Source organism: Serpula lacrymans (genome assembly GCF_000218685.1).
Source record: "Serpula lacrymans var. lacrymans S7.9 unplaced genomic scaffold SERLAscaffold_2, whole genome shotgun sequence".
Classification (NCBI taxonomy): domain Eukaryota; kingdom Fungi; phylum Basidiomycota; class Agaricomycetes; order Boletales; family Serpulaceae; genus Serpula; species Serpula lacrymans.
In genome coordinates, this window is record NW_006763291.1 from 535,436 (window position 1) to 547,761 (window position 12,326).

At 42.1% G+C, this 12,326-nt stretch overlaps 5 protein-coding genes across 5 annotated transcripts; 3 read left to right on the top strand and 2 right to left on the bottom strand.

The window, feature by feature from the left end:
- Positions 1–981: 981 nt before the first annotated feature.
- On the bottom strand, positions 982–2,794 carry SERLADRAFT_405203 (uncharacterized protein; the record flags this gene model as incomplete). The annotated part of the gene is made up of 8 exons (XM_007313244.1): positions 982–1,411; positions 1,461–1,603; positions 1,658–1,737; positions 1,884–1,990; positions 2,042–2,154; positions 2,310–2,333; positions 2,542–2,608; positions 2,670–2,794. 8 exons carry the CDS (start codon positions 2,792–2,794, stop codon positions 982–984), a joined length of 1,089 nt encoding a protein of 362 aa, XP_007313306.1.
- A 1,232-nt stretch (positions 2,795–4,026) lies between these two features.
- Positions 4,027–4,566, top strand: SERLADRAFT_433077 (uncharacterized protein; the record flags this gene model as incomplete). The annotated part of the gene is made up of 2 exons (XM_007313245.1): positions 4,027–4,332; positions 4,405–4,566. The coding sequence occupies 2 exons, from the start codon at positions 4,027–4,029 to the stop codon at positions 4,564–4,566; spliced, it is 468 nt and encodes a 155-aa protein (XP_007313307.1).
- Positions 4,567–6,092: 1,526 nt separating this feature from the next.
- Positions 6,093–7,376, bottom strand: SERLADRAFT_433078 (uncharacterized protein; the record flags this gene model as incomplete). Its single annotated transcript, XM_007313246.1, has 1 exon — positions 6,093–7,376. One exon carries the CDS (start codon positions 7,374–7,376, stop codon positions 6,093–6,095), a length of 1,284 nt encoding a protein of 427 aa, XP_007313308.1.
- A 1,009-nt stretch (positions 7,377–8,385) lies between these two features.
- SERLADRAFT_433079 (uncharacterized protein) lies at positions 8,386–9,024 on the top strand (the record flags this gene model as incomplete). Its single annotated transcript, XM_007313247.1, has 1 exon — positions 8,386–9,024. The coding sequence occupies one exon, from the start codon at positions 8,386–8,388 to the stop codon at positions 9,022–9,024; it is 639 nt and encodes a 212-aa protein (XP_007313309.1).
- A 149-nt stretch (positions 9,025–9,173) lies between these two features.
- SERLADRAFT_433080 (uncharacterized protein) lies at positions 9,174–10,493 on the top strand (the record flags this gene model as incomplete). Its single annotated transcript, XM_007313248.1, has 2 exons — positions 9,174–9,380; positions 9,762–10,493. 2 exons carry the CDS (start codon positions 9,174–9,176, stop codon positions 10,491–10,493), a joined length of 939 nt encoding a protein of 312 aa, XP_007313310.1.
- Positions 10,494–12,326: the final 1,833 nt, after the last annotated feature.

Below are 12,326 nucleotides of genomic sequence, written 5' to 3' on the forward strand. Positions count from 1 at the left end.
ATTTATCTTGAACCTGGCATTGTGTTCCCAATTCGGAAGGTCTGGTCCACAACGGGCAGCCACCGGCCAATCCCATTGTCGAGCACGAGGTCCAACTCCGCCATTCCAAGGGAGTCAAGAGGAGTCACCGTTTGTGGGGGTGGGCAGGCTCCGCCAAAAGTGTGTGATGCTTACCTAATATTCCCATCCCTCAAGGTCGCGCTATGAAATGACACAGGGAGTAGTTTCGAGCAAGCTGCGTGATATAAGGTGTATTAAGCTCGGAATGTACACATAGCAAGTAGGTATTTGTATTTGTACTGCATCAGAAAAAGAGACAGAACACAAGAACACATTTCCATGCAAGTCATTCCAATTCCAGGATCTGATCAAGCCATGTGGCAGACTACTCCACATTACTAGTTGACGTCAAGATGGTAAATGTAGAAATGTAGGCCTTTCTGTTCAAGCCTTATAATGCATACTAATAGCCATTTGAACAGGCAATTCAATAAAGGCTATTTAAACTAATAAAACTAAGTGAAACTCAGCCGCTGCCCGAGAGGCTATAGAAATGACTTTATTATCTACCTAAGTGAAACTACAATAGATGTTAGTTTAAGGTGATCTCTAATAAATGTAATGTAACATACCTCAGCCGCTGCCCGAGAGGCTATAGAAACGACTGAGGTATTCCTATACTAAACCCCCTACTACTTATAGCCGGAGGTGCTACTCGCTACAGTATAATGACTCCTAGGAGAACAATGGTTACTCCATGGAGTGGTGGCTATGCTCCATGGAGAACAATGGCTGCTTTGGCAGAGACCGGGTTTATCCAGTTTTGTCATAAACATTATATTCCATTACAATACAACGGGGTGTATTTAATGGTACTTAATAAATGACAAGTCATTACAAGAAAGCATGGCCAACAAAATCTGAAAACAGAAAAGCGTACAAGAAATTTTACAAGCATGCAAAGTCCAACAACTGAACTAATCAGACTTGGACTGAGTCCAAATAGGAAAGTGGGGTAGTTTGAGAAACTTGACAAGCTGATGTGCGAGTTTGTGTGATTGGTTTTGGCTTGGGTCTTGTAGAGTTCTTCTTGCCGGTTGGTGTTTTGGTGGTTGTTTTAGTGACTTGGACCTGCTTCTGAACACAATTTGTGGGAATAGTGGGTTGAGTGGTTGCCTGAACAGAGGTCATACTCGTCAAGACTGGTAAGCTGTCCTGGGGAGCAGACTCGGAGATCAATGTTGCAATGTTACTCGGACCAGAAAAATCTTTGGTTTGTGCATTGCCTTCTGTGTTTACATGGGCCTTAGCAAGTTGACGGGCGGCACATTTGGCCCTTATTTTAGCAAGATCAGTGTTGGTATCGTCTGTGATAGTAGGTTTTGTCGACATTCTCTTCCCATATACTTGTCTTTAATAAATTAGCCAAATAACCAATAATAATAATAATAAAAACTGACTCTGTAAGCCATGACAATATCTCCACAGCCCATTCGTCATCCGGGTCGCTGAGAGTTTCAATGATAATGTTAAAATATTCCTCCAGCTGAAACAATCCAATTGTTGTCTGGAAAGACTGACAGCTGTTCAGTGAAAACCATCCCTTGAAATAATACCATTACAATTAAATTGAAATAAAATAAAGTAAAACACTTACACTACATAAAGACCATGCCCAGCTCTCTGGTGTGACTTCGGTAAGACCAAAGATTTTACTTTTTGGACGGTTTGCCACCACTACGTATGGTGCTATTGTTTATTCCCTCAGATCCAACCAATGAAGGCCCAAGGTAAATATGTTTATAAATCTAGATAATAATAAGCAGCAAGTTAAATAGTAAAACAAAAACCTACATGTATACTAAAGTGACTTCTAAACAAACTATCAAGTGGATCTTGCTCATTGTAAATTGCACCATCTGTGTAGAGCATTGTTGGCCAGTTTGCTGCTATAACCAGCCATGTGCCATCCTGTAATCTCATCATACCACTAAAAGAATCTGATATTTTCAAAGAAAAACATGTGAGACAATAGACTTACGCTTGAGGATCCTCACCAAAAAGCTCAACCCATTTCATAGGACACAGTGCACGTGCAAGTTGAGGATGGTTGAGACCCCGGTTTGCCTTGCTTGATTGCCTGGGAATTGGAGGCTGTAGTGTATTAGATTCACAATCTAAAATAATATATTCCAGGACACAATTCTTGATGGACGCAAGATTGTCAGATCACATGGAACTCATCCCTTGATGAATCTAAAAATTATGTGAGTATCGGTAGGCATTTATAGATGCATATAGTCACTCACCGCACCCAAACGAGCTGATAAATCCTTGTACACCATATTTTAAGCATTAAAACTAGGGATAAATCCCACTACTATATCATAAAACTTGAGATATCGGCTTAAACTAGGGTCTTTGTGACTGTAAATAAAACTAGAATAATTCAAAGAAATTCTGATATAATTACACTTCAGCCGCAGAGATAATTCCTTTTTTGATTGCTACTGCTTCATGGAATGCAATCACAGGACTCACGAATGTGTCCACTAAAACTACAGCCTTCTTGCCTGCCATACAAAACTCATACAGTGGGTCTTGTGATCTAATATTATTAGGTGCAGCGTATATAGCCAGTATTTGAATTCCTATTCAAACTAACTTACCTCCATTTTTTTAAATGGCCAGATGTTGTGATTGCTTTGAGAAGCTCAGAATCATCTCCTGGGCGCTTTGCTAGGTGTGGTGAACTGAGTGGGGAAGTTAGTGCTGAATTAATGGGCGACAACATGATGGTTGGTATGTAAGGATATGTCTAAATCTAGAGTTCGGACATAATACCAATCAACAAACCGGCCCGGGGAAACAGCAAGCTGCAATCAGTACATTTTCTGTTTATCCCAATCACAGACAGAGATATGCATATATCTCTATTCATTGTTATTCTGTTCATGTCTCTAATATGTCCAGGATGTCAATTTCAAGCTAAAAACTACCGAGGACTCACAGTACATCAAAAATAATGGTGCAAGACCCTTGAACCATCGACAACTGCTATTATTGAAGCACAAAACCACATTTCTGAGATAAATAAAGATCAAGGTGAACAAAGTGGAACAGGAACTGTGGAAGAAGTTGAGGATAATATTGAGGAGGTAGAAAAGATGGTTGTAGATGACCACCTTGTTACAGAAGTAAGTAACCAGCTTATGATTTGATTCAGTACTCAGCCATATTTGCAGAATATTGAATCTCCTATACAAGAAGAACCAGTTTTACAACAATCAGGTCTACCAAATCGGACAAGAAGACTACCTAAACAATATTGAGACAAACTTCCTCCAATTCCTCCTCTTGTACTTCCTGTTCAGCCACAGATTTTGCAAGACCATCCTTTGACCCCAAATTCCATAATAAATTCTAATGCTACATCCTTAGATGATGACATACAGCTCATTTGAACTGAAAAGGATCAGTATGAAGTATTTTGAGTATATAAAGGGCAACTACCATCATATGATCCTAACAGTAAAATCTTGTATGATCAACCATGTGACTCTGCTAATTTTAAATATGTCAACAACCCTGAACTGGCCATGGTACTCCATATTTGGAACATCCCTCGACTCAATACATAAATATTTCTTCGCACCTTTCCTCAATGCTACAACATTTTGCTTGATGAATTGGTTTTATAACTTGTCAGTCACCAAATCTTTAGCTGACTTGGACAGACTCGTACAAGATGTTATCCTGGCTGAAGATTTCAATACCAAGGACCTGAAAAAATTCTCGGCAATTCATGAAGCTCAGAGGATGGATCAAAGTGACAGCATCCTACCAGACATTTTCTAAGCTGACAAGGGGCATGAAGCCTCAGTCAAAATCAAATTACCTGCTGAAAAAATTACCTTTGAATCAGAAAACGATGCACCTGAACTGGAAATTCCTGGAGTTTACTATTAAAAGCCACTTGATGTGCTGAAAGCAGCATTCAAAGAAACATCGGCACAATCCTTCCACATGACACCATACAAATTGTACTGGCAGCCCAACAAAGATGGACCACCCGAACGCATAATATCAGAGTTGTATACATCTGATGCAATGATTAATGAGCATGAGGCCATCAAGTCTCAGGCACACGCAGATGATTGCAAACTGGAAACTGTTGTAGCTGCAATTATACTTTGGTCTGATTCAACTCATCTTGCTAGCTTGGGAAATGCATTATTATGGCCTATTTACTTGTTCCTTGGCAACCAATCAAAATATACAAGGAACAAACTGTCAGCTTTTGCAGCTCATCACCTTGCCTATATCCCCAAAGTTTGTCTTTTGGTTGTCAATTTTTCACTTATGCTAACAATAACTGCTTCTAGCTTCCTGATTACTTTCAAGAAGTCTATTGGGCACTTTTTTAGCAAAATGGCTACAGGAGAAACAATGACACATTGGAAGCAAGAGTTGATGCATGCAATATGGTCTCTGCTCCTTGACGATGAATTTTTAGATGCCTATGAGCATGGCATAGTTATTAAGTTTGCAGATGGAATTTTATGAAGGGTATTTCCTTGTTTGTTCACTTATGCAGTTGTTTACCCGGAGAAGTATACTATATTTGCTTAATTTATATTATATCAGCTCTAATTATTGTTCTATAGGGTTCTTTTATTATGTATCAAGTTCCTCGGGCGTTGTCCTTGTCTATGCTGTCTCATTTCAAAAGACAAGATATCAAAGCTTGGTTCAAAGTTAGACTGACTGCCACATGAACAAGACATTCGGATTGATGGGAGCATACTACAAACCATGATTGAAAAGGCTCAAATGCGGATATTTGTAAAAGGTTGAAGTGTTGCGAGCAAAGTCATAGATGCATTCTTGGGTGTTACATCTGTAGTTCCTACTTGAGTAAGCCTACATCAGGAAAAATTATTTTGCTATATAGCTGGGTATGTTTCTATAGCTGCTATGATAGCTATTAAATTCCTATTATAGCCAATAAATTTCTATGTGAAGCCTTATAGTTACTATGTCAGCTATACCAGCTATACCAGCTCATTTATGTCTATGAGAACCTTTTTCTGATACTAATAATGATAGAATTAATATTCACCAAATAGTTTGGTGCATACAAACTAGCCCAATTATTTAATAGAAATCTATCACAAACATCCAAAGCATTTTCTGTACCCCAGTGAGCAGGCACTTGATCTTTTCCAAACAAAGGCAACAAGTGGCAGCCTTGTCGTATACTGCTCAATGGTACTATGGAAGCTGGTGGAGTACCATCAGCTCTAAGTGCAGGTTTTGTAATTGCATACATCATATATGCTGGATCTGCACTACCTTTCAACTTGGTGTACCATTCAATGTACGCCAATGGAATTTTGGGCCAATGTTTTGGTATACCAACAAAACCACCATGAAAAATGGCAGGGAGCTTGAATATTACTTTAACTCTTCCAACATGTGTACCTATGTCATGAAATATTAATTCACAACTTGAAACTGATCATGAAATTAGAGGAAAATATTACCAGCAACACCTGTTGACTCTGCTTCTAATGAGTCTAATACGACAACATTATCAAACTGTGGAGCAATTTCTTTGGACCTAGGTCTTGCTTTGATGACTTTGTACTTTATGTTACGCACGAAGTGCTTAACAAAGTCTGAGGGTTCGTCGGGGTTTATAAAGAGACTTATCAGAAGACAAGTTTGGGAACGTAGTTCTGAGTGGAGGTCTTCCAACGAGAGTTGGTCTTCTTCTGAGTAGAAGTCTGATCTTAGGAGTCTAGCTTTGTAAGCGTAAACTGCGTAGAATTGTATTGGAGTATACTACTGCTGTTACATGGTATTTATAATGGAAAGGAATCGGTGATAGGAGTTAGGTCCTATCTAGGGCAGGTCCGTCCGTTGAGGACTAAGTACTATAATAGGTACTGCGAATGCGAGAGGAACGGAAGTATACGTGAAGGAAATGAGTCATCGGTCCGATGGTATAACCGATGAGTAAAAAGAAATGAGTAGTCCTTAAATGTCCAATAGAGATTGTAACATTACCCCCTTACTTGCTCCGAGTTTCACCGAAATTTGGTACCTTCGCCATCCATATTGTAACTGTCATCGTAGCTGACATCTCCATGTAATCCTTCCATCAGAATCCTATCCTCGTCTTCCCTGCGGATGGGACACCAATTGAAACTATGTCCCGGTGCACGACGGTCACAGTCGGGACAATAGTAGGCTTCGCAATAGTATGTGCGATGATCGCTCCAACCGCAGTTTTGGCAGTATGGAGCGTTGTTACGAACACCTTCATGGTATCTTCGTCGGGTGTTGGATGAGGTGTCAGATTGGGGAGTGGTTGGATTGTCATCTCCCAGGTTGTACGTTCCTGCGTACAACTGATCAATCATGGCTGCGTTGTCATCTACGTTGATTGGGTTGGAGGGAGAGCCAGTCTCAGGCCTGTGCATTGCGCCAGGTGGACTGTCTTTCTGTCCCTTTGACATACAAGACTGCCGTTTTGATGGAGTTCTGGCGGCGGGGATCTGGAGTATCACCTCTTGCCGGCCGCGTTGGGCTCCTCGTCGGTTTGTCAGGCGACGAGTTTGGGCGTTTGGCACTGGTCGAGGTGGAGATGATGGGGGAGACGGTGGTTTTGGGTTCAACCCAATGGAACAGGGACTGGAGTGGTTCGACTCTTGTGAGATTGGGCTGGTTGGGACGGTGGGAATATATTTTTCCTGCGATGGGATGGGCGTAGGTCGACGGGTGATGATATGGTAAGTGCGCTCCGGGGTAACACTGGTCTGGTCTGGGTGCGACAGGGACCGGAGGGACAAACCGGGTGGAGGAGTACTCGTACAACCGTCTCGCTCTATCCGCGTGCGAGATTCATTTAGCAATGTCCTCCTGCCTGATTCCAAATATTCCTTTGCCGAGTCCACCTGCCCATTCGAGGAGCTCATCCTCAAGCGTTGTTCCAAAGATTCCAAAACTAACTTTTCCATCCGGAGTGCCCAACAGATACTCAAGTCCTGACTGTTGAGCCGCGAATGCTCGCTTTCCAACGAATGTATTGAGTCTATGGCTTTTAGGAGTTTGTCAGCTATGAGGTCTATGGCAAGGAAGGTATGCATGGAAGAAAGAGCGTGATACGCATGGGGGCAGCATTTTTTGGTCTCGTAAAAGAGATAGGTATAGGCGTCTTTTGCTGACATTAATTCTATGGCGTCAGTGATGTCGGCTTGGTTGTGTCGTTGCCCACGGGTGAAAGACACTCGTTCGTCGGCTAGCAAGTTGGTGTTGCCGGGTATTGAGTAGGTGGTGATAGGGAAGCCGGTGGAGTTAGAAGTAGACATGTTTTGTGTTGAGAGACAGAGGATTGTTGGTAGTGGGGTGATTGTCTCTTCAACGCAGCTTGTGGTCCTTCTTATAGGCTTCTAGTATCTCCGCAGCATTGGTTAAATGTTCTTCCGTTTCCCATGAGTTTTCAGAATGAGGGTAATGGCGCCATTTAATCAGGTAGTGGTGTCCGCGTTTCCAGGGTTTGTGTCTAAGAATACTTTCTACTTTGTATTCCTCTTCTTTGTTGACCAGGTCAGGTGGTGGCCGGATAAAGTTCAGGCCATTGTCATGCACCAAAGTTGATTGGTAGCATGGACAGGTGTCAATAACGAAGTGAATATTCAAAAAGACTCGCCTTTGCGCCACACAGGCACCGTGCCACGTGGAATAGTAATCAATATTGCCTGTTTCAAACTTGTGGCTGATCAGCACCACCTCTATTAGGCAATCCAGTCACGCTGACCTTTGCTTTTCCATTCGGTACTTTTGGCATTTTGGCATTTTGGCAAATTTTCGCGTTGCCACTGGCTGTAACAACCAAGAGTGATCTACTCCGGCGCACACAGAACACACTTATAGAGATTATGAAGATGGGGAGTGGTTACCCCTTGAGCTGCAGTGAGTTAGTTGGTATACAACAGGAGGACTCGCTGAGGAGTCTCCTGGATCTATTGGGGTATATATACTACTACAGGTTGTTTGTACATGTGTACTATACAGTTGATGAAGGCAGTGGCTTGATGATGTCATAGGGCCTAGCCCGTATGGCCAGCTCCACTGCGTGAGAGAGTTAAGTCTAAAAATAAGAGGGAAGGCAACGCGGCACGAGAAAGGGAAATGCCGCATGGCATTTAAGGTATAAAGTTAGAGCGGAGAATAAAAGGAAAAGGAGATGTCCGGAAATTGTGTTATCGTAACAATGCCAGTACCTTCGAAACATTCTTTGACTATATTCGCTCAATTAGGGAAGATGAAAGGTCTGCTACTTTTGGTCTACTGAACAACCTTCAATATTGTCACAACATGAGTTCACTCTCACTAACTTCAGACTATGTCATGAGAGGACACCATGGCTCCAATGAAAACCACAACCTTTATGCGAATTATGTCCTGCTCCATGCTCATTTGCAATTTGACCAGAATCATGGACCTGGAAGAGCACAATCTATTATCAGTTGCTCAGGAACTGCACATATCCGCTTCTTTCCTCAAACAGAGTCATTTCCAATTCCCACTGATGAAGATATAAATGGACCTCCATCACATGATATGAATGGTCAAGTCAATGTGACGGTGGAGGTAATACAAGAATCCGATTTGGAGCCGATACACAATCATATAAATGGATTAATTAATGATGACTCATCCACTGATTCTGAATCACCACCCCCATATTTGTGTCAACAGTTACCATCAAATATCAGTGACTCACCCCCATCACCATCTTCTACCAATGCTACTATTGCTTCGTCACTTTCTCCTGATAATTGCACACTCATGCACCATAATCGCACACTCATGCATACTATTTGCAATGATAGTCAAGAGGATGAAAGGGAGATTGATTCCTCATCGCCCCTTCAGCTATCCCTCTCCACAACAATAGGAGCAGAGCATCAACCTTCCATCAATATATCATCCGATATTACTCCTTATCTTTGAACTTCTATGCATCACTATCATCATTTTCCCACGTCACCATCAGCTCAGCCATTATCGATTATTCACACCAGTGCCAGAAATTCTACCCCAATTCTAACACATCTTCACTCCATCCTAAATGCTTACATCGAGCATTACAAGCACCTAACATGTCCTGGCTCGAAGGGTTTCATATTACTAAAGAAGCTCTCATCATCGAGATTGTGGTGGGAGTGTTACTTGTCCTTGCCCTCTTCTACGGTTTTGTCTTCCCTCATATTTGCGCTTATTGTCAACAAGAACGTGTTGAGGTTATTCACCTCCACAACAGGACAACTCATCCATCTAGTGCATCCACATTCACCACCAGCACTGAGGTGCTTGCTAGTGCCACAGTTGAAGTTTGAGGTAGATGCTGGTGATACGTTTCTATATTCCTTTCTTACTTAACACTCCATTCAGCGCTCTTGGAGCATATGCCACCTTTTCCCTTTTTCTTCTTTCTTGTTATATATCTATTAATTGTACAAAATGGCCTCTTAGATTTCTATGTTATCTGGTTTTTCCTTCCTTTACTCTTGTACCAACTTCTTTTTCTATTGTCTATGTTCCCCTTTCGTTCTTATCTGATCTTTTTCCTTCCCCCCTTGTAAAACTTCCAACCTCATCCCTATCCTATTCGGTCCGAGATAACGCAAAACTACCATGGCACTTTCCTTCTTTGAACAATTTTTTTTTTAACCTGAGTTACATGATAGACATTGTGGACCCTATACCTGTACCAGCACCCAATTGGTCGAGTTTTGGAGCTTACAAACGTGTTGATTGCAAAGTCAAACCCGTTCCTGGAGTATTCATTCCCAGAAGACGCACATGTCACTTGGTTATTTCCAGAAGACCCACTCCTTTCGCTCCCACCCCTTCCTGTCCTTCCCCCAGAATTCATTCCCACGCTGAAGCTAACCAAGAAGCACCTTTATGACGAAATGAAGCTAAACTCTGATGGATTCTTATGGCCAGAAGAGGAAAAACTTTTTGCTCACATCATGATACTCAATCAGCACAGTCTTGCCTTTGAGGAAACTGACAGAGGAACGTTCAGAGAAGACTACTTCTCTCCCTACATCATACCTGTTCTCCCACATGTCCCTTGGGAATACAAGAACATTCCTATTCCTCCTGGAACCAAGAATGAAGTCATAGAATTGCTCAGAGACAAAATCAAAGCTGGATTTTATGAGCCTAGCCAGTCATCTTATCACTCTAAGTGGTTTTGCGATCAGAAGAATGATGGCAAGATTCACATCGTCCATGATCTTCAGCCACTTAATGCAGTCACTATCAAAGACTCAGGAGTACCACCTATTCTTGACGACTTTGTGGAGCCATTTGCTGGTTCCCAATGCTATACTGTGTTTGATCTCTTTTGGGGATTTGATGCTCAAAAAGTGCACCCTGACAGTCGTGACCTTACTGACAAAACCGGATAAACTCGGTCTCTGCCAAAGCAGCCATTGTTCTCCATGGAGCATAGCCACCACTCCATGGAGTAACCATTGTTCTCCTAGGAGTCATTATACTGTAGCGAGTAGCACCTCCGACTATAAGTAGTAGGGGGTTTAGTATAGGAATACCTCAGTCGTTTTTATAGCCTCTCGGGCAGCATCTGAGGTATGTTACATTACATTTATTAGAGATCACCTTAAACTAACATCTATTGTAGTTTCACTTAGGTTTATTACTTACCTCTTTTCTATCGCCACTAGGACTTCTGAGGATTACTTCTATGTCTATGGGATTCACCAATTCCGTTCCAGAATTCCAGAATTGCATGACTTTCATCTTGCAAGACAAAATTCTGCATATTGCCAATATCTTTGTTGATGACCTCCCAATCAAAGGACCTACTTCTTGTTACGAAGATGCAGATGGCAACCCAGAGACCATTCCTGGCAACCCTGGCATTCGTAAATTTATATGGGAACATGCCATTGACGTTCATCGCATTATGCATAGAGTTGGTCATGCTGGCGGAACTTTCTCTGGAAAGAAGCCTCAGTTATGTTGTCCTCAAGTTGTGATTGTCGGACAAGTATGCTGCCCAGAAGGTCGTCTCCCTGACAGTACCAAGGTGGACAAGATTCTTCAATGGCCAATTCTCCAGACTTCCAAAGTCATTCGCAGTTTTTTTGGTCTATGTGGCACAGTTTGCATTTGGATCCGCAATTACTCTGCTCTTGCACGCCCCTTGACAGAATTGTATCGCAAAGGAGCTGAATTTCAATGGGATGAACGCAGACAAGAAGCATTTGAGGCTCTGAAACATGCAGTATCCTCTGCACCAGCACTTCACCCTATAAATTATTCGTCACACAACCCAGTTGTTCTTTCAGTTGATACCAGCAAGATTGCTGTTGGTTTTATCCTCTCCCAGCTTGATGAAAATGGAAGGAAGCATCCAGCTCGCTATGGCTCTATTCCCATAAATGATAGAGAGGCAAATTACAGTCAACCCAAGCTAGAATTATATGGTTTGTTCAGAGCACTTCGTCATTTTTGCCTTTACATTGCAGGAGTAAAACACTTGCATGTGGAGGTGGATGCCAAGTATATCAAAGGCATGCTCAACGATCCAGATCTTCAGCCTAATGCCACTTCAATCGTTGGATTCAGGGCATCCTTCTCTTTGATTTCAAGCTCATTCACATACCTGCTGATCGTCATCGTGGTCCTGATGCGTTATCTCGTCGTCAACCAACAGAGGAAGACTTTGAAGATGCTCAAGAATCAGATGATTGGCTTGATGATATCGCTCTTCTTGTTGATCTTGCCAGACCTCTCCCATATTACCCTATGTCACTCCCTTCGTTCCTTACCAATGATTCTTCTCAGTACAATACTCTTCGTCAAATCTTCCACTTTCTTCAAACTATGGAGCTGCCTATATTTTCCTCTCTTCAAGCTCAAAAGTGTTTTGTCAAGCGATCACTTCAATTCTTCTTGAAAGGAGACAGCATGTTCAAGCGTTGTCACTCTGCTCCTCCTCTCAAAGTCATCTTCAATCCTGACCTTCGACTTCACATCCTTACTGAAGCACATGAAAGGCTTGGTCACAGAGGAGTCAATGGTGTATTCTCTACAGTCAGAGAGCACTTTTACTGGCCCCATATGTTACAGGATGTCAAGCATCATATTCGCACCTGCCATGAATGCCAGATTTGAAGTGTACGCAAAAGTGAAGTCCCACTTACCATCTCATCACCTCCTACAATCTTCACCAAAGTCTATGTCAACATTATGCTCATGCCCAAGGCCAGAGGATA